The sequence below is a fragment of the Sycon ciliatum genome (genome assembly GCF_964019385.1).
Source record: "Sycon ciliatum chromosome 5 unlocalized genomic scaffold, ocSycCili1.1 SUPER_5_unloc_1, whole genome shotgun sequence".
Classification (NCBI taxonomy): domain Eukaryota; kingdom Metazoa; phylum Porifera; class Calcarea; order Leucosolenida; family Sycettidae; genus Sycon; species Sycon ciliatum.
In genome coordinates, this window is record NW_027044462.1 from 950397 (window position 1) to 972776 (window position 22380).

General features: G+C 46.4%; 2 protein-coding genes across 2 annotated transcripts in view; both read left to right on the forward strand.

The window, feature by feature from the left end:
• The window catches only part of LOC135830329 (angiopoietin-related protein 7-like), a 32676-nt gene extending 30741 nt beyond the window's left edge, over positions 1–1935 (forward strand). Inside the window, exon 7 of the mRNA XM_065342593.1 lies at positions 942–1935. Coding sequence (XP_065198665.1) covers positions 942–1573 — 632 coding nt within the window. The 3' untranslated portion in view covers positions 1574–1935. The remainder of the gene's footprint in view (positions 1–941) is intronic.
• Positions 1–20724, forward strand: part of LOC135830334 (angiopoietin-related protein 7-like) — an 86672-nt gene extending 65948 nt beyond the window's left edge. The window contains exon 7 of the mRNA XM_065342603.1: positions 20438–20724. Coding sequence (XP_065198675.1) covers positions 20438–20667 — 230 coding nt within the window. The 3' untranslated portion in view covers positions 20668–20724. The remainder of the gene's footprint in view (positions 1–20437) is intronic.
• Positions 20725–22380: the final 1656 nt, after the last annotated feature.

Sequence of the window (22380 nt, forward strand, 5' to 3'; positions counted from 1 at the left end):
TATAAAAATTAATCCGGCAATTTTTGGGCAAATGGGACAATTGACTTGACATTATGCCGACAGATCGGCATACTTTGGACGACACATGATCAGCATGGTGAGACCAGGAGAGGGCGGAATCTATGACAATGCCAAGGTGTTTATGGTGGGGCGCTACAGAGATAGGGTGACCGAGATCATCGGGAAAGTGGAAGATGGGCACAGGATCTGTGGGAGGGGGAAAAAGGAGGAGCTCGGTTTTGGTCACATTTGGCTTAAGGTACCAAGTGCTCATCCAGTGAACAATGTCGTTGATACAGGTCTGAACTTTGGGGTACAGGGTGGTGTGAGATGGGGAGGAAGCAAGGACAGTGGTATCATCTGCAAACAAAGAAATATTGGGAATTGAATAGGGGAGGTCATTAACGTCGTGTAGCAGTGAACATTTTGGAGAATTCTCATTCAAAGAGGAGAGGTTGGTCGCAATGTTCGCCCAACGTCTTGACAGATTCAGGCTTCTGTATCCTTCCAGGAATCCTGAAGGACCTTCCGAGGAGACTTCATCCCCATGAAAACGTTTTTGCTATGCTAAATACATCTCGAGACATATGCACAACGTTTCGGTATTGCAAAATGCAAAATCTGTGCTTGTTGCTGACGATGGAGATCAAGGTTGATACTTCCAGGGATAGAAAAGCTGCTTAGGGTTGCAACGGGGGCTTATTTGTATTATCCTTGCACCCAGACTCCAAAGAGGCTTTCCTGGTTTGGGCTCACTCAACACAGATCGGACTTGACTAATATTTGCAAATGCGATGCTTTATTTCCACGAACTCAGCAAGAGATTAGCAGTATTAACACGCCATTATTACATAGTGCTTTTTACAGTCACCCAGGGCTTTGCTGAATGGAACGTGCATATACACTGCACCTAGTTTGGTATTCTTTTCCTTCTTCTGCAGGGCTATTTTCTTGTCAGAGAACCGACTATGGTCCGTCAAATGTATTCCTCGGCAGAAAAATGACTACACTGTACACTGCATACTGTGATCGAGAGACTGATGGAGGTGGCTGGATTGTGTTTCAGAGAAGACAAGATGGCTCAGTGGACTTTTACCGTGACTGGAATGCATACAAACGAGGATTCGGATCAGCGTCTGGAGAGTTCTGGCTGGGTCTAGATACACTACACTATCTGACGTCACAAGCTGATAGTACGTATGAACTACGTATTGATATGGTGTTCAATACAACTGGAGAGAAGCATTATGCCAAGTGGTCAACATTCCGTGTTGAAGGTGAAGCTAACAGTTACAGACTACACGTTTCAGGATTCTCAAGCCCTACATTGGATGACAGCATGAATTACCACAATGGACAACAGTTCAGTACTCGAGATCGTGACCATGACTCTACCAGTCTTTTAGACTGTTCTAATACATGGAAGGGTGGTTGGTGGTATAACACCTGTCACTATGTCAATTTCAATGGATTGTATGGACGTAGTGATGAATACACAACTGGTGTAGTGTACTATCAAGGCGGGTACAAGAGTTTGAAGTTTGTGGAAATGAAGCTAAGAAGGCGTGGCTAAAACCCAAAGCACCGCTAGATTCACTTCACACACTGTGCTCATTTGAATCCAACTGCAAACATTCTGCACTGTTAAACGTTTTCACTGGTTTCCTCTTGTCGTGATGGATTTTGGCTATACTTGGAAATATGTTATACCTCTTTCCACCGATAAATTTCTTTTGCAGGAGAGTCAACCTGCCATTCGATTCTTAATCGCCGGGTTCCAAAAAGCAAGTAATGCTTTTTGTTTAACATAATATTAATAGACGTTGTTTGGTTTGAGAGACGGGTGACTCTTCTCTCCATCTCCTGCTTCTTGCTGGGGATGATATTGGTCTAAACGTTCAACGGACAGAGTCGGTAACGGACAATGAGTGAGAATAGAGGTTTCAAAGGCCTGAATAAATTCAACTTGGCCTGCTTCAATGTGCGTGGACTAAGTTCTCGGAGTAAACAACACCAAATTATCGAGGACGCGAAAAACTACAAGCTGGACGTTTGCTGCTTGCAGGAGACGAAAGCGCCGGAGGGGGTCGACTATTGTCAGGACGGCTACCGCTTGCTGCTGCTTCCTTCAACGAGCCGTCACTACGGGCTCGGTTTCGTTGTGTCACGGCGTCTGTCGGACAAATTTGTTCGTCACTGGGTGGTTTCCGACCGAGTCGCAGTAGCGCAATTCAAAGTAGCTAAAAGCGTCATTTCCGTAGTGAACGTCTACGCGCCGACGTCGGGACTTGTTGCGACGTCGCATGACTATTTGGAGGAGTTTTACGACAGTCTTGAGAGGGCGCTCACAGATATTGAATCGTCATCCAGTCTACTGTTTGTAGCTGGGGATTTTAACGCTAAACTGGGCAGACCTAGTGCAGCATTCAACTGCATTGGCCAGCATGGACGCGGACGACGAAACTACACTGGTCTTGCTTTGGCAGAATTCTGTGGGTCCCATCAACTATTTGCTGCCAACACAGCTTTTCAGCACAGAGCATGTCATACGACAACATGGTCAATGACTCGGAGATTAGCATCAGGAATCACGGTCCAGGTGTATAATCAAATTGATTTCGTACTGTGCCAAAATTCCCAGAAGAGCCTTCTTCTGAATGCACGGTCATATGCTGGAACGTCTACCTGTAGCGATCACCGCTTGGTGATTGCTACCTTTGACATACCAAAATTCTACGTCTTAACGTCACCGAGAAAGCATACCCCGCAAGACAGTCGGAAGAAAATGGATGTGCAGCAGTTGACAGCCAGCGCAGAGAGAAGACAGCGCTATCGGGACCAAGTTGAAAAGCATGTTACAACACTACCTCCCCTGGAGAAGGAACACCTTGATGAAGGCTGGACTTCAGTTGCAGGAATGATGCATGCCTCGGGATTGGCAGCTGCGGGAGAACTGAAGCTGACACGGCGTTATAGACACGGTTGGGATACGGTGATGGAAGAACTCTCGGAAAAGATGAAAAATCTGCGACTCCGCACGATGAACGCTCAGGACACCCACCAGATACAGAAACTCCGTGAGGAGAGAAACCAAGTCTCGCACCAACTGCGACGTAGAGCCAAGGAATGTGCATCTGCAGACCTAGACAGAAAAGTATCAGAGATCGAACAGCTGAAGGATGATGCCCGAATGTTCAGAGCTGTGCAACAGCTACACAAGAACAGAACCAAGCAGGCCGTTGTGGCTGATCAAGATGGCAGGCTAATAGTCCAACCTGAGGAAATGGCTGAAAAGATAGCAGAGCACTTCCACGCTGCTCTCTCAAATAGCGACCAAGAGAGACTGAGCATGGCTGACTATAACATGGGCGAAATGGAAAAGCCAATCACGACGATCGAAGTGAGGAGAGCAGCAGCACGGCTAAAGAACAACAAGTCACCTGGGCCAGACAAACTCCCAGCAGAACTATTCAAATATGCGCCTGACAGCCTTTTCACATATCTTGCCGAACTGTACACCATGTGCGTTGAGACAGGACAACACCTGACACTTGGCAGTGGCGAGTTAATCCCGCTGCAGAAGCCTGGAAAACCAAGAGGCCCGGGAAGTAGTCTGAGACCCATTGTTCTGCTCAATGCCCTGCGCAAGGTACTTTCTTTAGTGGTTCTAGCACGAATAACCCCCCGAGTTCAAGCTTATGTATCGCAAATGCAGAGTGGGTTCAGACCGAATAGAAGCACTACAGATGTAGTATGGGCTCATCGATGGATCGCTGCACGCTGCCAGCACCTGCAGTCCAGTATAAGTATTCTGGGTATCGATATGTCTCGCGCCTTTGACACTATTAGTCGCCGGAAACTCGTCAATGTGTTGCGGTCATTCCTGGAGCCAGATGAGGTGCGCCTGGTCCAGCTCCTGGTTTCAGATACAACACTATCAGCACGCATCAAAAATACCCAAAGCCGACCATTTGCAACAACATCTGGCACCCCACAAGGTGACTCGCTGTCACCCGTATTCATCATCTACCTCGAGACTGCACTGCGCCATGTTTTCTCCTGTATTCCACCTCGACCTAATCTAGACATCACCCTCAACCTGCCGCCGTCCCTAGGTTATGCCGATGATGTGGACTTCGTCAGCACCAGTTCTGAGTACCTGGACTCGATCCTTCCTATTGTTGGCGACTGCCTCGCGCACTGGGACCTGAAAGTTAACAAAGCCAAAACAGAACGCACTACTATCCAGAGGAAGAAGGACCGAGTGGAGGAAGAGTGGAGGCGCACACGCAAGCTTGGATCCCTTATTGGAGACAAAGAGGATGTCGCACGCCGAATCCAGATTGCTTCGGGCACATTCAACAAGATGTGGCCATTGTGGTCACGCGGACATCTGGTCTCCGAAAAGCTACGGGTGAGGCTCTACGAAGCCTTCATCAAGCCTCTGCTGATGTACAACGCAGGCACATGGGGCCTCTCAGACTCTCAGCTGTGTACTCTTGACTCGACATATCGGAGACACCTGAGAGTTGTTGTGGGTATCTGCTACCCCCAGATAATCAGCAACGATGACCTCCACCGCAGAACAGAGACACAGCCCCTAACTGTCCTGGTTAAAGCTGCTCGGATGCGACTACTCGGTCACATCTGCAGACTGGACAAGGAGTCCCCAGCACAAATGGCCATGACATCATACTTCCGGCAAACAAAGGACGAGAAAAAATTCCGTGGCCGGCCGCCTTCCACACTCCCAACAATACTGAGAACAGACCTCGCAACAAAGGGAATGAAGCTGCAGACGGATAAAGATCTCTCACACATCAGGGACCTGGCAGAGGACAGAGCAGTATGGCGGCAGCTTTTCCGCACCTGAGCCTGCAGAGGAATGCCCGGATTTGCCCAAACGGAACATGACATGATGTATGGTGAATTCAATGGACAATCTGATATATTTCTTCAATATCCTTTGCCTCCTTTCTTTTTTCCTGCCTTCGACCCCGCTGCTCTGTGACCCTTCCCTCGCTTTCTCTTGTCCTTACTGTCTTTTGACTTGTTGAGCGGCCTGAGCGAATGCTAGGGGTGGATGTGTATTATGTCGATTTGTTGATTTTTGTAGTAACACACCCTGATGCAAACGCGGAGAGGCAAATAATAATAATAATAATAGACACATGCACTAAGGGAGTGTTGACCGTTTCAGGGCATTGCGCGCATCTTCATAACCAGCTTCTCCGCCACCATACAACACATTGATCTCCTAGGAGCGCTTTCGTTTTATACTTCTTATCAGCGAGCTATCGTGGTTACAAGAATACAATCACTCTTTCTAATATACTGTAATTTCCCTGTCTACTACAATCACCCGCATTCTCTCACTAGCCACCTGAACATCAACCATCTAGCGCTATCCACTTTGCCAGCTCTTTTCTATGTTGTTTTACGTCACTAATTGCTTAAACCAAACACACTGTAGTCTGAATCACGAGCAAAAGCTGAAGTTCAATTGACGGTTAGTCACACTATCTAACATTTCTGTGGCATGCATGGTAGATAAATTTCACGTCATTAATTGTCATGAAAAGAGCACCCTGTAAACTGTTGTTCGTGGAACTGTACGACAGGAAAGTTTCGGGTGAGTGTGTGTGTGTGTGTGTGCGTTCGTGTGTGTGTGTGTGTGTGTGTGTGTGTGTGTGTACATGTATGTGTGTGTGTGTACGTTTGTGTGTGTGTGTGAAAACACTGAATATCTCATCATGTGATCCCAGCGTGGTTTCCGAGCGAGAATTTGTTGGAATGTCTACACTTCCAGATGAGATCACTTCTCTTCTTGACACATGTTGCTCTACCCGCGGTTATCATCCGGAACTTCATCCGGAAGAGAGCACGTTGATGCTGATCTGATCAAGTGGAAGGTTGTATGTAGTGTGTTAAAGAAATCATTAGGAAGGGATCATGTTCACAATACCCATCACTTATCCATATCTTGGCTCGCATCATAATCAAAAACAATGACGTTTTCTCTTTCAAAGACATTCCACCATGTATCCTTGGTGCACAAGGAAGCATCAGTAAATGCTACTTACGTCTTACAAAGTTGGCAGATAGATCACTACAACGAACAAATTCAAACGGTTTACAAAATCAGGGCTGGCTGATGCTTCCAACTCCCTGATAATGTCATAGGGCCCTTGCGGGGGGGGGGGGGGGAGGGTACGTAGCCAAGTAGTTGTGACCTAGACAATGAGACACATCATATTCATATGTTATTAGAGAGGTTCTGCTACACGGAACTACGTACCAAACTCCGTGTCAACTGCAGTGAAGTTTGACACGGATTTTTCGTACGTTGCACCGGTTCTGCTGTACGTAGCATGCTCGAAGCATGCACGAACACCCCGCCATATGTACTCTGTACGCTCACTTTTCACACGGAGTCCGGTCCGTGTGAACCGCGCTTCACACGGAAAACGGTATGAAAAAATCCGTATCAAACTAAATCCCGTACCCCGGCGAAGTTTCCATACGTACTTTGGCACGTTATACCGTGTGGCAGAACCTCACTATTACTAACTTCTAGTGGGTTGTGAGTTGCCTGGGTGATACACGTGAGAAGCGGTGTGTGGCAATGATGTCCAAGCTTAACCTTTTACCTATTGCCGCTTCACACCTTCCTGTCAGTCTTGTTCCACGGGCAAACAACTGATTTCCAAGCAGCTTGTCTTGCAAATATACATTTTTGCAGTTATTTCCGATGTCTATGAGGAACCTGTCCTGCACGAGAAAACAATGACCGCACTGTACAGACATGTATCATTACATATGTAAGGAAGGTATTACCTAGTCAAAAGCATCGAAGTTCCGAACTCCATGGATGCAAATTCCGTTGCTCCTCATGAATCGGACTTTCAGAGCATGACTAAGCTGTTGTTTTCCACTAGTTTCCACGTATGGTAATTCTGAGGTAGTGGACATAGTATGTCTGAGGATCTATCTAATGCCGACCTTGCCATCCTCGGCTTTGACGAACTTCTGGCCAAGAAAAATGAAATCTCGGTAACCAGCAATATGAACCGTGTTGCCATGGTCCGCCTGCTTCGCCAACACGGGATCGGTAACGCAGGTCAGTCACATGTACATACTACTAGTAATAGTCAAGCAAGTCCTGGCATTGATGAGTTGGCCAAGACAGTGCAGGAACTAGTTCGCCAGATGTCCGCCATTGTAGACCTGAAAGCGGAAGTTTAGTCTCTCCGTTGCCAGCTAGCAGACGTTAGTTTAAAATCACAAACCCACGCAATTATCCCGCCCACCCAACCTACCGGTATGCCTTTGATCACCATGAACCTACATGCACGAGTAGTTCCCCATCCCATCCACAGCATTTGAATTCCACCGTAGCACCAGCCCCACGTTCACAGCAGCAGCATTTGAATCCCAACGCACCCGTACAGTTTGAACAGAGGCTCACAAACACTCGTCCGCTCTACAGCGCCCAACTGATGATCCTGCCACACCGTAGTACTCCACCGCCGGCATTCCAACGCCCAGCGGACCAAACACCCACACGGTGCACGCACAGTTCAGTCACATCATACTTCCACAAGACAAAGAAGTCAACACAGGGTCTCCTACGCGGTGGTTCCCGTGTAAGGTGCAAAGCGCTCCACGTCAGCAACATAGACAGCGGCTGCTATGCTGAGGCAATAGCTAAGTGGTGCGCAAACAAAGATTTTCACATCATCAAATGCTCTGTGGCTGAAACACGCTCTTTTGGACTGGCTTATGCCCATGTTGTGATTCCTGAAGAGCACTTCACCACGGTCCAACGTGATGATTTCTTGCCTGCCTCCGTACGTGCTCACGAATGGCGCTTCTCCTCTGACAGTGTAGGCAAATGAGCAGTACATGCATCCTTAATCCCAATACTCTCCCCTTCAACCCACACCCTCCAACTACTCCAACCGTTTCCTCGAGCCTGGACTCTACACTAAATGTTTTTGCACCACCCTTCTATCCTATCTCCAGCTCCTCTAACCATTCTACTCAATCTTCTTCCCACGTGTCTGTTGCGGTGATAAATGCACGCTCAATAAACGACAAACTCGGTTAACTCTCCATCCTTTGTAATGCCAAGAAGCCTGACATTATCTGCATCACCGAGACTTGGCTCACCACCAACCATACCTTACACTTGCCGAACTATGCAGTATGCCGCCGTGACCGACCGCAAACTCCCTCTAACCTTGACCCCTTCAAAGGTTATGGGGGTGTTGCCATCTTGGTGCTCACTACCGCCTTCAGCAAAGTGAGAGAGATTCACTCATTTCGCCAACAGAACTTTGAAGCAATTGCTGTTGAAGCTACTCCCATAGGTTCACCCCAACCACTGTCGTTTGCCTGCTTGTATAGACCCCCTAACCAGCACGCTGCTGACCTATAATATTTTGTAGACAATCTGCGGACTGCTCTCATTAAGCTACCTGCTCCATCATCTACCATTGTAACTGGTGATTTTAATGCCCATTGCCAGAGCTGGTGTGCCTCCGACTCAACATCTGCTGCAGGCTCTGCCTTATGTAACCTTTTTCGCAGCACTGTCTCAACTTGTTACGTTCCCCACCCATCTAACATCCAATGAGCCCCGTGGCTGCCTGGACCTGGTCGCCACAAACATTCCCGAGAAGTTCACATTCATTGAATCCCTGAGCCTCCTGGGTGCCTCCGATCACTTAATCGTCCTCAGCAGGCTCTCCATAGCTAACGAAATAGCACAGTCTCGAGAGTCCACATCTGACACTGCACCGCCTCGCTTCAGCCATCACTTGCTCACTCAATCGCAATGGAAAGGCGTCAATGCTGAAATTGCCGCAACTCACTGGAGTGACCTTTTATGCGGCCTTGAATTTGATACAGCCGTTTCTAACTTCTCGTCTGGCCTCGAATCGTCTCTCTCAGTCTGCTCTTCTCACCGCGATCACCAGTCAACCACCAGAAACCGAAGCCGCCCTTCACGCCAGGATCCACCATGGATGACACCAATGCTCAGGGCAGGCATTAAGAGAAAGCATGACCTCTACAGCATCTATACAAAATACCCTACCCCGTCCAATGCAACGCAGTACAAACGTCAGCGGAATATAGCAAAAACGTTATCACGTGTAGCCCATAAAGAATACATCCAGTCCATTACTACTTCTCTCACCGACAGCCAGCGTCCATCACTTCACTCATTTATAAGAACTCTTCGTAAATCAGCATCGTCATTGGGCTCTGGTCCAACAGCAATCACACGGTCTGACCAAAGTTCCGCCACTGTTCCTCTTGATATTGCGGATGCTCTGAATGAGCAGTTTTCCAGCTTCTGCGTTAAGGATAGACCTTAATGGTTAGTTCCTCCTATCCACCAAATACCTGTAGAGTCAACGTTTACATCGCTGACGATTTCATCCCGTACTGTAACCAGATACATACGCAGTCTCCCGAATAAGAAGTCTCCTGGTTACGATGGTATACCAAACGAAATCCTGAAACACCTCCAAGACAGCCTAGCATATCCATTATCGCTGCTCTTTAACATCTCTCTGTCGTCTGGAATCTTTCCCTCCACATGGAAATACGCATTAGTGGTCCCAACTTATAAGCGCAAAGGCTGCCGGTCGGATGCAACGAACTACAGACCCATCTCCCTACTGTGCTGTATTTCAAAGCTGTTTGAGCGCATTGTGTACGATCAGCTATATCGACACTTGTCCCCGTACTTGCATACCATGCAGTCTGGTTTCCGGCGAGGAGACTCCACAGCTCTGCACCTAGTCCACCTAATCCAAAACATCATGCAGGCCCGACATTTGGAAGAACATACTGGCATGTGCTTCTTTGACCTGGCGAAAGCCTTTGACACTGTTTGGCATAGAGGCCTGATTGCCAAGTTGGATGCCTATGGCATTGGTGGCAACCTGCTTTGTTTCTTTGAAAGCTACCTAACTGACAGGTTACAGGCTGTACGCGTCGGCAACACCCTCTCGTCTCCCCAGGCAATTAATTCTGGTGTGCCACAGGGGTCAATCCTGGGGCCACTATTCTTTTTAGTCTACGTCAATGATCTACCGATGTCTGTCCCTAATGTTTCACTGTTCGCCGATGACACCACAGTTTCCGCTTCATGTAGTTGCAGGCAATTGCTAGTTAATGACCTCCAGAAAAAGATAAACTCCACAATTTCTTGGATGTCGACTTGGAAGCTGAGACCGAACACTAGTAAGACCAAAGTTATGTTCTTCTGTAGCGGTACTAGTGATCAGTTCTGTAATGTGTCTTTATCATGTCCTGGCAGCTCATCGCCCATAGAAATTGTCCATGAACATAAGCACCTTGGTATTATTATTGACGACTGTCTAACATGGGCTCCTCATGTGGACTATATTTGCAAGACAACTAGTAGTGTTCTCGGCATACAATACCCTCATCGTTCTCATTTGCCAAATACATGCCGTTCTATGTTTTATCGCTCGTATCTATTACCTATTTTCCAGTATGCATGTCCGTATTGGTGTAGTCTAAGTCAACATCTTGTGAACAAATTTGAAATCCAACATAAATCTCTTCTTAAAATATTGTTTAACAAGCAGCGTCTATTTCCTAGTCTTGAGCTGTATTGTATCAGCAATACTCAGCCACTGCAAGATAATCGCAAACAGCAACTTTGCATTTTGATCCACAGAATTCGCCTAGGTAAAATCCCCATTCATCTCTCCGTATTCAATTGGTTTTCTCTGTCCCGGTCCACTCGTAATTTTCGTATAAAAAAAGTCGTAGGAGTAGGAAGCAAGTTTTTAGCTCCTGCCTTTCCATCTATGGAATAGCCTTTCGGCCACTTTTGTAAGTATAGGTGGACCTGGAACTAGTCCCAGCCCTAATATGGTGGAGAACTCAAATATGGACCTGGCCTTGCTGCTGGATGGGGAGATTCGTGACTTGGCCAAAAAGTCAGGACTTGCAGGTGTGGACTCGTTGGCCCGACCGGACCTTGTACTTCAACTTCGCGCCATGGACATCGGCAAATCAGGTATGCCAGCGCTAGTGAGCTCTATCAGTGCACTGTCCTCGACTATCACTGCATTAACTGTGGAAATGGTATCCCTCAGGGAGGACAGGGATAGGGAAGTTAGAGAAATGAAAGCAACCATTGATGGCCTCGTGGCGAAGATGATACACCTTGAGGAAGGCGGGAGTCCAAACCTGATTGCACAATCTACAACCCCGAGTACAACGTACAGTAGTGTAGCTAGTTCAGGTAGTACAGGGGCTGGGGTGAGGGAAACCGTCACTCGGACTAGTACTCCCCCCAACGCACACTCTACCAACCGTACCCGCACTTCCCAAACATCGACACATGTACACCAGACCTCATCACGCACTGAAACACCACCGGCTGCACCAACCAGATCAACATTGGCTACAACAAGTACAAGTGAAAATACGGGAAGCAGTTCGGACGGCTGGGCCGAAGTTGTACGGCGTCGGGTCACGTCCCGGTACGTGAAGCCTGTGGCCCCAGCTAACCCCAACATCCTTACAGGCGTAGAAAAAGTCGCGAAATCTGTGTTCTACGTGGGCAATGTCCACATGGAGTGTAGCGCTAACGCAATTACTGACTGGTGCAAGGACCGTGAGGTTGAGGTGCTCAATTGCAGTATTAGCGAATCCCGGACCTTTGGCACAGCATATGCACGACTGACTGTCCTAGCGACGGATGAAGGCAAAATACTCAGTGCAGGATTTTGGCCGGCAACAATTAGCCACACCGTCCGTAAGTGGCGCTTTGCCGACGGTACCAATGTGACTGAACGTGGTGGTGATAGTTCCTCGTCATAATCATGTTGTCTATGTCTTCCCTCAACTTGCATGCTACCCCATTCTACCCCAGATCAGAATCCGACCTAACGCTGATAACCATGAATTGTCGGTCTCTCGTCAATAAATTAGCTGAACTTTCGATTGTTCTGGAGAGCACTAAGCCAAGTATTGTTTGCCTCACGGAGACCTGGCTGTGCCCATCTGTTTCCGTGCATGTACCGGGCTATTCCTGTTTCAGAAGAGACAGACCAGCACACGAGAACAGAAATGCACACTCTTTCACTAGAGGATATGGTGGTGTCGCGGTGCTTGTCCGGACTGATGCTTTTCAACATATTCTCCACAGACCCGACCTGCAGCGTCAGGGCTGTGAATCTACCTGGGTGGAAGTTAAGTCTCAATGCACCCCTAACCCTATTCTTGTATGTTGCATGTATCGACCCCCTTCCCAAACGGCGGAACAATTGTCCTTCTTCTCGGATATGCTGGTCGATGCTATACAGTCCTCTTGCTATGACGAGTGTGACTTCTTCCTGACGGGGGATTTTAATGCCAAACATAATGATTGGTGCTCTTCTGACTCCACCTCTACAGCCGGTACCAACCTACAGACAGTTTTTTCAATGCTTGGGCTCCAACAACTAGTGAGTTTCCCAACATACACTTCATCAGCGGGTGCCAACTCATGTCTTGACTTGTTGGTAACCAACAAACCCCAACATGTCCTCTCAGTCGACCACGCAGCTCCTCTTGGCACATCTGATCATCTGCAGGTTGTTTGTACGCTCAACTATGCATCGTGCTCGACACCACAAGCGACTGCTAAATCGTCCCTCCATCCCCAGGCTCAGTACAGGTATAAACAAGTGCCTACCCGTGTCTGGCAGGTTGTGAATGAAGACTTGTCTAGGTTGGACTGGTCATTACTTCATCGGCATTCTGATGTTGATGATGCCATTGTCCTGTTTGATGCTTTACTACAGTCAGCATTCCATCGTCATCTGTTGCCTTACAAAGTTATTCCGCGGACAGGAGACTACATTAGGCCTCGTCCTACTATGCGGGATGCATCCCGACCCTGGATCACTCCGGACCTCAAGTGTGCTGTGAAACTGAAGCGAGATTTGTATAGCATTTATAGGAAGTATCCAACCAGTGAAAACTTCATTGCCTTTAAGCGCAAGCGTAACGAAGTGAAATGTTTGTCACGTACCCTCCATCGTCAGTATGTACAGTCGGTTCATGCCACCCTGTCTTCCCATGATCGCCCTAGTCTCCATCAATTTCTCCGCCATCTCCGTAAGAACTGTAGTCGGGAGCCGATCCGATCAATGACAGCTTCAGACGGCACGGTAGCAACAGATCCCGCAGACATAGCAGACATATTGAACACGCAGTTTACGTCGTTTGGACTTCCTGACGACCCTACGTGGCCTATACCACCACTCACCCCTTCACCCTCAATACCTGCGTCCCTCCTATCATTGTCGACTGGTACAGCCCAAGTGAGGAAATATCTCCGTAATCTGAAAACTGGCAAGTCCCCTGGTCAAGACGGAATTACCAACGAAGTTTGGAGAGCTCTTGCTCCGTCTGTTGCCTATCCTGTGTCAATTATCTTGAATATGTCATTTCGTGAAGGGAAATTCCCAGCCATGTGGAAAACTGCGGTAGTCGTGGCCACCTACAAAAATAGAGGACCACGCACCACCCCCAGCAACTATCGCCCTATCTCATTGCTCTCTACTTTATCAAAAGTGTGCGAACGTGTTGTATATGACATCATTTATGATCATGTTCGCATTTCACTTTCGCCAGCACAGTCGGGCTTTTGTCGGGGTGACTCCACCAGGTACCAGGTTACCCGCCTCGTGCAAGACATCCACACCGCCCGGAACGCCCATAACCATGTTGGTTTAGTTTTCTTCGATCTCGCAAAGGCCTTCGACACTGTTTGGCACAGGGGTCTCTTAGCTAAGCTGCGAACAGTATATCGCATTGATGGCAAGGCTATCGGCTGGCTCTCATCGTATCTCTCTAACCGACATCAGCTTGTACGCCTCTCAACTGTGTTATCGGAGCCTTTACCCGTTACTTCTGGAGTCCCCCAGGGTTCAATCCTTGGGCCACTGCTATTTCTCCTGTATATTAATGACCTCCCCGATACTGCCCCTGGTGTCAGCCTTTTCGCTGACGACACAGCTCTGCTTTGCTCCAATGCTTGCCCTATACGCCTGCACGAAGCCATGCAAGATAGCATTGGGAAAGTTATAACCTGGATGCATGATTGGAAGTTGCAGCCAAACGTTGATAAAACGGCAGCTATGTACATTTCCCCTTCTCCCCCTTCCCTGCCACTTTGTTTTCCTTCTTCAAGTGTTGCTATTCGCATTGTTGAAGAGCATAAGCATCTTGGCGTTATTATTGACTCTAAATTGTCGTGGTCACCCCATGTGCAGTATGTCTGCAAGCGCACAAGCTCCATCCTTGGGGCTCTTCAAGCCCACTGTAGACATCTTCCTCTTTCTTGCAAACGCTTGTTTTATCGTTGCTATATATTGCCCTTACTTGACTACTGTGATACTGCTTGGTGTGGCATAACTACTACTGTATTGAACAAGCTAGAAACCCATAACCGCATGCTCCTTAAAATCTTATTTAGCAAAGATCGTCGCTTTCCCTCCGCTAGTCTTTACGAAATTGCCAAGATCAGTCCCCTTTCCACTCGACATAAGTACCACCTCTGTGTTCTCATACATAAAATATTACTAAATAAAATACCCTTGCATATGCAGGCTTATAATTGGTTCTCCGAAACACGGAACACCCGGAACTCACTCAGTCTCCCACGCGCTGCCTCCACCCTATTCACTAGATCCCCGATCTTTGCTGGCTATGTGTTTTGGGCAACATTACCAGCGCAGGCCAAGACCAGCACGTCGATGGATAATTTTGTTGCTAAAATCTCTGCTCAATTATAGGTTTCATGTATATCCTGCTGGTTTGTCTCCTCCTTTGCCTTCTTTGCCTCTTTTTTGTATTCTTTTATCTGTTTTACTGCTGTGGTTGGCTTTCACCCTTGTCTCAGTTTTATTGGCCGTCATCATGATGTGCCATGAGATAATGATATAAATAAATAAAATAAAGTAATAGTCTCTCACTTCCCCGTGCTAATTCAGCCGCATTTACCAAGTCTCCTCTGTTTTTGTCCTACAGCCTTTCGCTGCAACTTTCCCAGCATGTTAAGACATCAAAATGTCTTTCCAGCTTTAAAAATGCACTCCGATCGCATAATGTAGTACGATAGGATCTCATTGCTGGATTCTCTAATAGCAATAAAGAGAACAAATTCTGCAGTCATCGCCACACTACAACGAAGTCATGAAAGTTTACCAGAATTAATTTTCTTGTCACATTCATCAGTGGAAAGTCGTGACTGAAGAGTAACCATGCTGAACAATGATTAAATATACATTCAATGATGTGTTACGAGAACAAAATACAGTGCCAAAATAGAATGAGGGAAGGTGAGACAATAGAAGTGAAGTGAGAGCTAAGTGCAACGGCGGGTGAGAAACTAATAATATTAACGCAAAAACTGTGTAGTGAGACAAACAATCATGCTGTGCACCTACGAAAACAATTTTAACGCCACTACATGTTTCTTCTGCTTACAAAGATCAGGCTTATGCAAACGAATACAAACAGCCTCAAGTGCTTTCAACTGACTAGCATACCGTGCATGATAAAGAACAGAAAAACTAAAATCATCATACACCTGCAGACACTTAGGATGAGACAACAAGTGAAGAAAAACGGCAGACTTCTTACGATCACAATCACCATCTGATTCCTCGTCTCCAACAACCGCAACCTCGTCCTCCGTCTCATCTACCAACTCTTCCTCAGTGTCGTCCCCGTGTCATTCTCCTCATCAACACCGATCGGTCCCAGGCGCGGTTCATGTTTTTCTATATTCCTTTCTTTTCTTTTCTTGCCGTGGTTGGCTATCACCCCTCTCTCGCATTTTGCTTTCCAATTGCTCATGAACCACGAGTTGAGTGAAATCAATAAATAAAATAAATAAATAAAAGATGACTTCTATAGAGTACGTAAAATGATAATGCTTTCGTTCACCGATGAACGATGGTTGCTGATAATTTTAAAATGATTTTGGTAGCTGTCATTGCCTGGCTTAGTCACCAATATACACTGATAAAAAGGTAGTGAAAGCGATTTGGAAAACCATTAGGAATTCGATGATGCGTGGCAATGATTGGGGATAAACAGTCCTCCTGAAAAGCAAATTTAACCCGATCGATCCTATACGAAACGTGATTTTTGTGTTGATTGCTCTCCGGAGTGGCTGGATGTAGCTAAGTTTATACAACAATCCAACACATTGCATCAAATCAGTGAGGATGTGCAACAACTGAAACTTGAACTACGTACTGGCAGACGAGATGATATCATATCTTCAACAACTGGGCACGAAGATTCTTACAAGTGTAAACTCCACTATGAATCGTATGCCATCTCAGGTTGCCGCCCTGGTGAGTTCATGATATAGCGGATTGCGTCAATTGTACGAGTTGAACATGTGTTTACCCAGCTATAAGTAACTTTGCCATGACTGAATCAGAGTAGATGTAAGTTAGGCTCACTTCTCGTACAAGATAGTGAATGCTTTATGAGGGCATGTAATCAGCCAGTATACAATCCAAACAATGCCATACAGAGGTGTTTGCCTGTAATATTGATGTATATTCATCAGCATTCGTCCGAAGCCTGGAGATGGGCACCCACCGTGCAAGCAGTCAGCCACAAAAGGTGGAACGTGCATCATTGTTATGATAATAATTCTTAATGATGTTAGGTGACTTCATAGTAAAGAAAAACAGGACCAAGAAACTACAAGTTACGGTATAATGTCCACTAACACCACAAGTTACCAAACAACCAACTCATGCGATAACACTGTACGACATTGACCAACGGTACTGATGTTCTACAACTAACTGGCTAACAGCTCAAGCACTTCTTGGATGAGCACTCCAACAGCCTCCCAAGTTTGAAGGTTCTAAGTTATAGAAATAAGATGAGGCGGGGAAGGTGAGCGCAACCAAGACAAGCACAAGCTGAAAGTCTCACCTGTGAAGGACGTTGGCGGATGTTCATGCATGTCGATGACGATACTGGCAAGACCACTGGACAATACGGTCAAACCCCGGTTCAAGGACGCAAGGAACATTCCATACAACTTGTGTGGCTCAAAGACGCAAAGATCAATAGAATTAAAAAGGGAAGCTATGCGAACAAGAATCATGCAAAACCGAATGCCTCAGTAAAACAGCCCTGTACTTCGGCTATGTCTGGCCAGTATCGTCATCGAAATGCATGAACATCCGCCAACGTCCTTCGCAGCTGACACTTTCAGCTCGTGCTTGTCTTGGTTGCGCTCACCTTCCCCTCCACATGTTATTTCTATAATTTAGAACCTTTCGAGTTGGAAGGCTGTTGGAGTGCGCATCCAAGATGTGCTAGAGCTGTTAGCCAGTTTGTTGTAGAACGTCAGTACCGTCGGTTAGTGTCGCGCAATGTTATCACATGAGCTGATCGTTTAGTAACTGGTGGTGTTACTTAGTGGACATTTTAGCGTAACTTTCAGTTTCTTGGTCCTTTTTTCTTTACTATAAAGTATCCTTGGGTCTCCATTCGGGTTCAGTCCGTCATTGGAAACACAAGAGGATTAGAAGAAACCACGCCCGAAGGAACTCAACTGCCAACCCACCCCCTTATGCAGGATAGCGGGCCTTGCAAGGATTGCATTCGTTTGCAATTCTAAAGCCTAGTTCACATTCGACGCAACGCCGACGGTACGGGACGTTAGGGCTTGTCGGGAGGGCTGGCGTGAGCTGTAAAATCCTGTACGATTCGTACGACGCGACATGCAGCAGTCGTTGCGACGTTCAACGTCGAACGGCGCGAGTCATACGGCACGGTCCGTGACGGGGTGACTTTCGGAGCCAATTTCTCGTTTTTCGGGACTTATTTTCAATTATTTCTCCTTGAAAGAAGCGGAATCAAGTTCACGATACCAGTTTTTAATGAAGACCGAAAAATTAGACCTGAAAGTAGTGGCATTCAAATAATAGCTCCAGGAAATGATAGAATAGTTTGTCTGTCACGCTTCTGAACTATCCCTAAATACAATATGTGAGATGAGATCTTGTGTTGCTAAAATTCAAGTCAAGTCGTACCAGCCATTTTGTGAGTTATCATGGGAAGCGCAGTGTTCAAAATGCAAAAAAGTTCCAAGTACGAATCGGGAGTAGTCGGCGCACGACGCCGTCCCCTGTTCACACTCGAATTGCAGCCGTTTTGTACGCTTGCGTCCCCGTCTACGCCCGTCTACGGTATGAAAAGTTGGATCGATCCAACTCTTCCCGTCGCTTCCCAATCTGTACGGTAGTACGGTTGCGTTCCCGTTCCTGATGTTCACATTGGACGCCGTCAGACCATCCCGTCGCTTCCCGTCGATCCTTACGTCGCGTCCCGTCGCGCCCCGTCGAATGTGAACTAGGCTTAATAGAGAGCAGTGGTTTGTATATGCATGTAACTCGGGATGTGTATTTTATAATAATTGTAGATTTTCGGTATGACAGCAATGTTCTACAACTGAGTTGTTATCCTCGCGATCGCAGGCGATCGCAGCCTCTGGTACTACTGATTCCAGTGAGACGAAACGGGGGAACCCCCAAACTGTCCTAATTATTATTGCAGCTCGGGGATCAACGGATTTGTAATAAATATTATATAGTTTTGTGCATTTTGAAAAGCAAATCAAATTGGTGATCGTCAGAAATCTAATTATGGCCTCATCTTTACAAATGTTTAAAGTTACATTTTTGATTGTTCTTGTTGGGATTTACCACAGAATGAAAGGCTGAACGAAGTCCAGGAAAGTCAAGAAGGTAAAATGCAATTATTTATTAATATTTAATGGAATATTGAAATTGACATGGCAAACATTTATACAGCTTTTACAAACGCCCTACCACTGCGCCTGTATGATTCCCATGACCCTCTAGTTTATCATGTGATTGCCCATAAGAAGCAGACACAGTGACAAAATGCCTCAAAGCTGGCTGATGACAACAAATTACTGCAATCCATGATTCTTCTCCAATATGATATCTACCATATTCGTCCTAGAGAGGGATGCCTCGGCGCCACGCATGCCTGTCACAGTGTGGAAACACTAATAGTGCGAAAGATCTAATCTCGACACTGTCTATCCGGGCGCAACACTGCCTTTTCTTCGCCTGCTCGTGGGGCGGTGGTACGTACGTAGGTATGTAGGTGTTTCGGAAAGCCAGCGGTGGGGGGGGGGGGGGCTAGAGCACTGTAACTATCAACTTGACCGACATACTTTCATTCCGCGATTTTTCCATGCCAAGACGAGGCATAATTAGAGGTAGGTGAGAGAGAAGACCTTTCCAAGAGGCATTAGAGCCCAAACGCGATCGAGTTGAGTTGGAAGAACACGTTTGAATTTCGCCGAATGAGCCCTGATCATGTCATGAGTGATTAACTAGCAGGCGCCATGCAGCCAAGTTGTACCAGGTACATTTTCCAGAATTTTCAATTGTAGAGGAGGTTATTGGCAATGTTCTCCGAACGTCGTGAGATATCCCGTGTTCTGTTCCCCTTCAATTATCCAGACTTTAAGTCAAGCCAAATGTTGTTGATATGTTAAATTATTCTCAAGACGTATTCATGACGTGTTGGTATTGCAGAATGTAGAATCTGCGATACTGTGATACTACTACTTCAAATAAGTAGTGAATTGAAGATGGAGAGCGAGGTTGATAGCTGCTGTTATAATTATGGAGAGTAAGGCTTTCTTAGGGCGGAAACGAGGCTCAGTTGTTTTACCTTTGCGCCCAGGAATCTTAGTACCCTACCGTTTGTGCTCACTCGACCAAAATCGGGCTTAGAGAAATATATTCACGGTTCGCGTTAGACTTGGCTGGACCCCTTCCGCTTCCAAGCAGGACTTGAACCTGGTACCCTCTGTTTTTAGATCATGGTCTTAGACCATCCCACTATGCCTGCCTACCTTCAGATATTGCAAACGCAGTTTTACATTTCCACTACCGGGTAATGCAACAAGAAGTTGGAAGTTTTGTTATGATCAGTCACTTGTAGCTTTGGTGATGGGCACGTATATCTATACTCCACGTCAACTCTTTAGCCTTCTGCCATTCTTTAACTCTTTTATCCCTCCCAACTGAGTACCGACACATTTGATTACGACAGAGAATTATTATGTAATGTCACCCCCCCCCCCTACCCTGCGCTGTCATATTATTGGGCAACGATCCCGTTTGACTTTGCGAAGTAAAATAAAAGAATACAAAATACGAACTCTCATGCTGCGCAAGCTCGCGGTAACGCCGAGAACACAGATCGGCGTTTATTGTTGGCTTGCCTCACTAGCATAGATTCCTTCTTGGAGCCCCTACTCTTCCCATTGTTGTGTTGTGCTGCTACTTCTTTCCTCTCTTCTCATGGCTAGGTTGCGTCTGCAGTAAATCATTGTGGACTTCGTTAGCACAATTCTCCTTTAATGACTATATTACTATTCTGATTCCTAATTCTGCAGTATCATTTCTCTGCCAGAGAACCGACTCTGGTCCGTCAGATGTATTCAATGGCAGAACACCGATAACAAGATTCGCTGATTACTGTGATCGAGAGACTGACGGAGGTGGCTGGACTGTGTTTCAGAGAAGACAGGATGGATAAGTGGACTTTTACCGTGACTGGAATGCATACAAACGAGGATTCGGATCAGCTTCTGGAGAGTTCTGGCTGGGTATAGGTACACTACACTATCTGACGTCACAAGCTGGTAGTACTTATGAACTGCGTATTGATATGGTGTTCGCAACAACTGCAGAGAAGCATTATGCCAAGTGGTCAATATTCCGTGTTGAAGGTGAAGCTAACAATTACAAACTACACGTTTCAGGATTCTCAAGCCCTACCTTGGTGGACAGGATGACTTACAACAATGGACAACAGTTCAGTACTCGAGATCGTGATCATGACTCATGGAATAGTGACTGTTCCAATAATTACAGGGGTGGTCGGTGGTATAACCGATGATGTTGCCACCTAAGTGGGGGAGAGGGTTGATGATTGGTGCGAGGAGCTACGCACATTAGCAAAGGTTGCCAGCGCAGAGCCTCACGCGGCTTATGCAGCTTTGACTCATGGCCTGCGGGGTCGTTGGGTCTACCTCTTTCGTACGGTTCCCATTCCGGAGGACGCAGTATCAGCGTTGGACAAGGTAATCGAAACTGAGTTCTTGCCGGCTGCAACTGGTCGAGATGCATTCACCACGGAGGATTTTGTGATGCTCAGGCTGCCGACTCGTTTCGGGGGAATGGCCATTCCACACTTTCAAAGCATGAGCGGGACAGAGCGCGACGCTTCCAGAGCAATGACAGCAGCCCAGGTTAGTGAAATATTGCAACAGAACAACACATCATGGACCAAGCAAGCACCGGTGCTTGCTTTGCCCGTAAACGAGGCCTTACCTGTGGGTTGGTGGTATAACCAGTGTCACTATGTCAATGTCAATGGATTGTACGGATGTACTGATGGAGAGGACACTGGTGTAGGGTACTATCATAACGGGTACAAAAGTTTGAAGTTTGTGGAAATGAAGCTAAGAAGGCGTGGATAAAACCCAATGCACTACTAGATTCACTACACACACTCTGCTCATTTCCAACCAAATGCAATATTCTGCACTTTTACACGTCTTAAGGGGGTTCGGGACAGTTAGGCCCAAAAATTTAATTTCAACATCAGCCCAATCTGACATAAGGTTTGAATAGCTACAGCCTTATATTTTCACTTAGTAACATCGGCTTTTCAATTGCCCGAATAGGTCTTGCCAAAAACACAATTATTTTTCTTGATGACACAACATAACACAAAATCCCAAAATTGATGAGAAATCGTCCATAACATCAGTTAGGACAGATAATATGACCTAAAATTTTACAGACTGTTCGAGGTATTGACTAAGATGATATCAACATCGAAAAATGTACACTTTGGTTGACGATGGGATCCAGGTCGTCATTTCCTGGAGAAGAACAAAAAGACGCAAAAAATGAAACTTTGGATATTTTTTGCAGCTTATTTTGAGTTTGCCCCATACATGTATGTGGATACTTCAAATACATTCTATAAGTGGGTTGGAACAGGTTTACCGCGGCGAAAATAGGGGTCACCGTGCATATTCTGGAGAAAAATCCAAAAACTGTCAAAATTTGCCTAAAATTGGTAAATTCACGTATCTATATTGCTTGTACTTCTCTGCTGCTGCTTTGGTCATAACATATTGGATTTTTGGCTGTTAGGTGTTGCATAAACTCACTAGAGCCCTTGGCGTTCAGAACAATACAAGGATGGAATAGCTGAACTAGTAAATTTGCCGGAAAA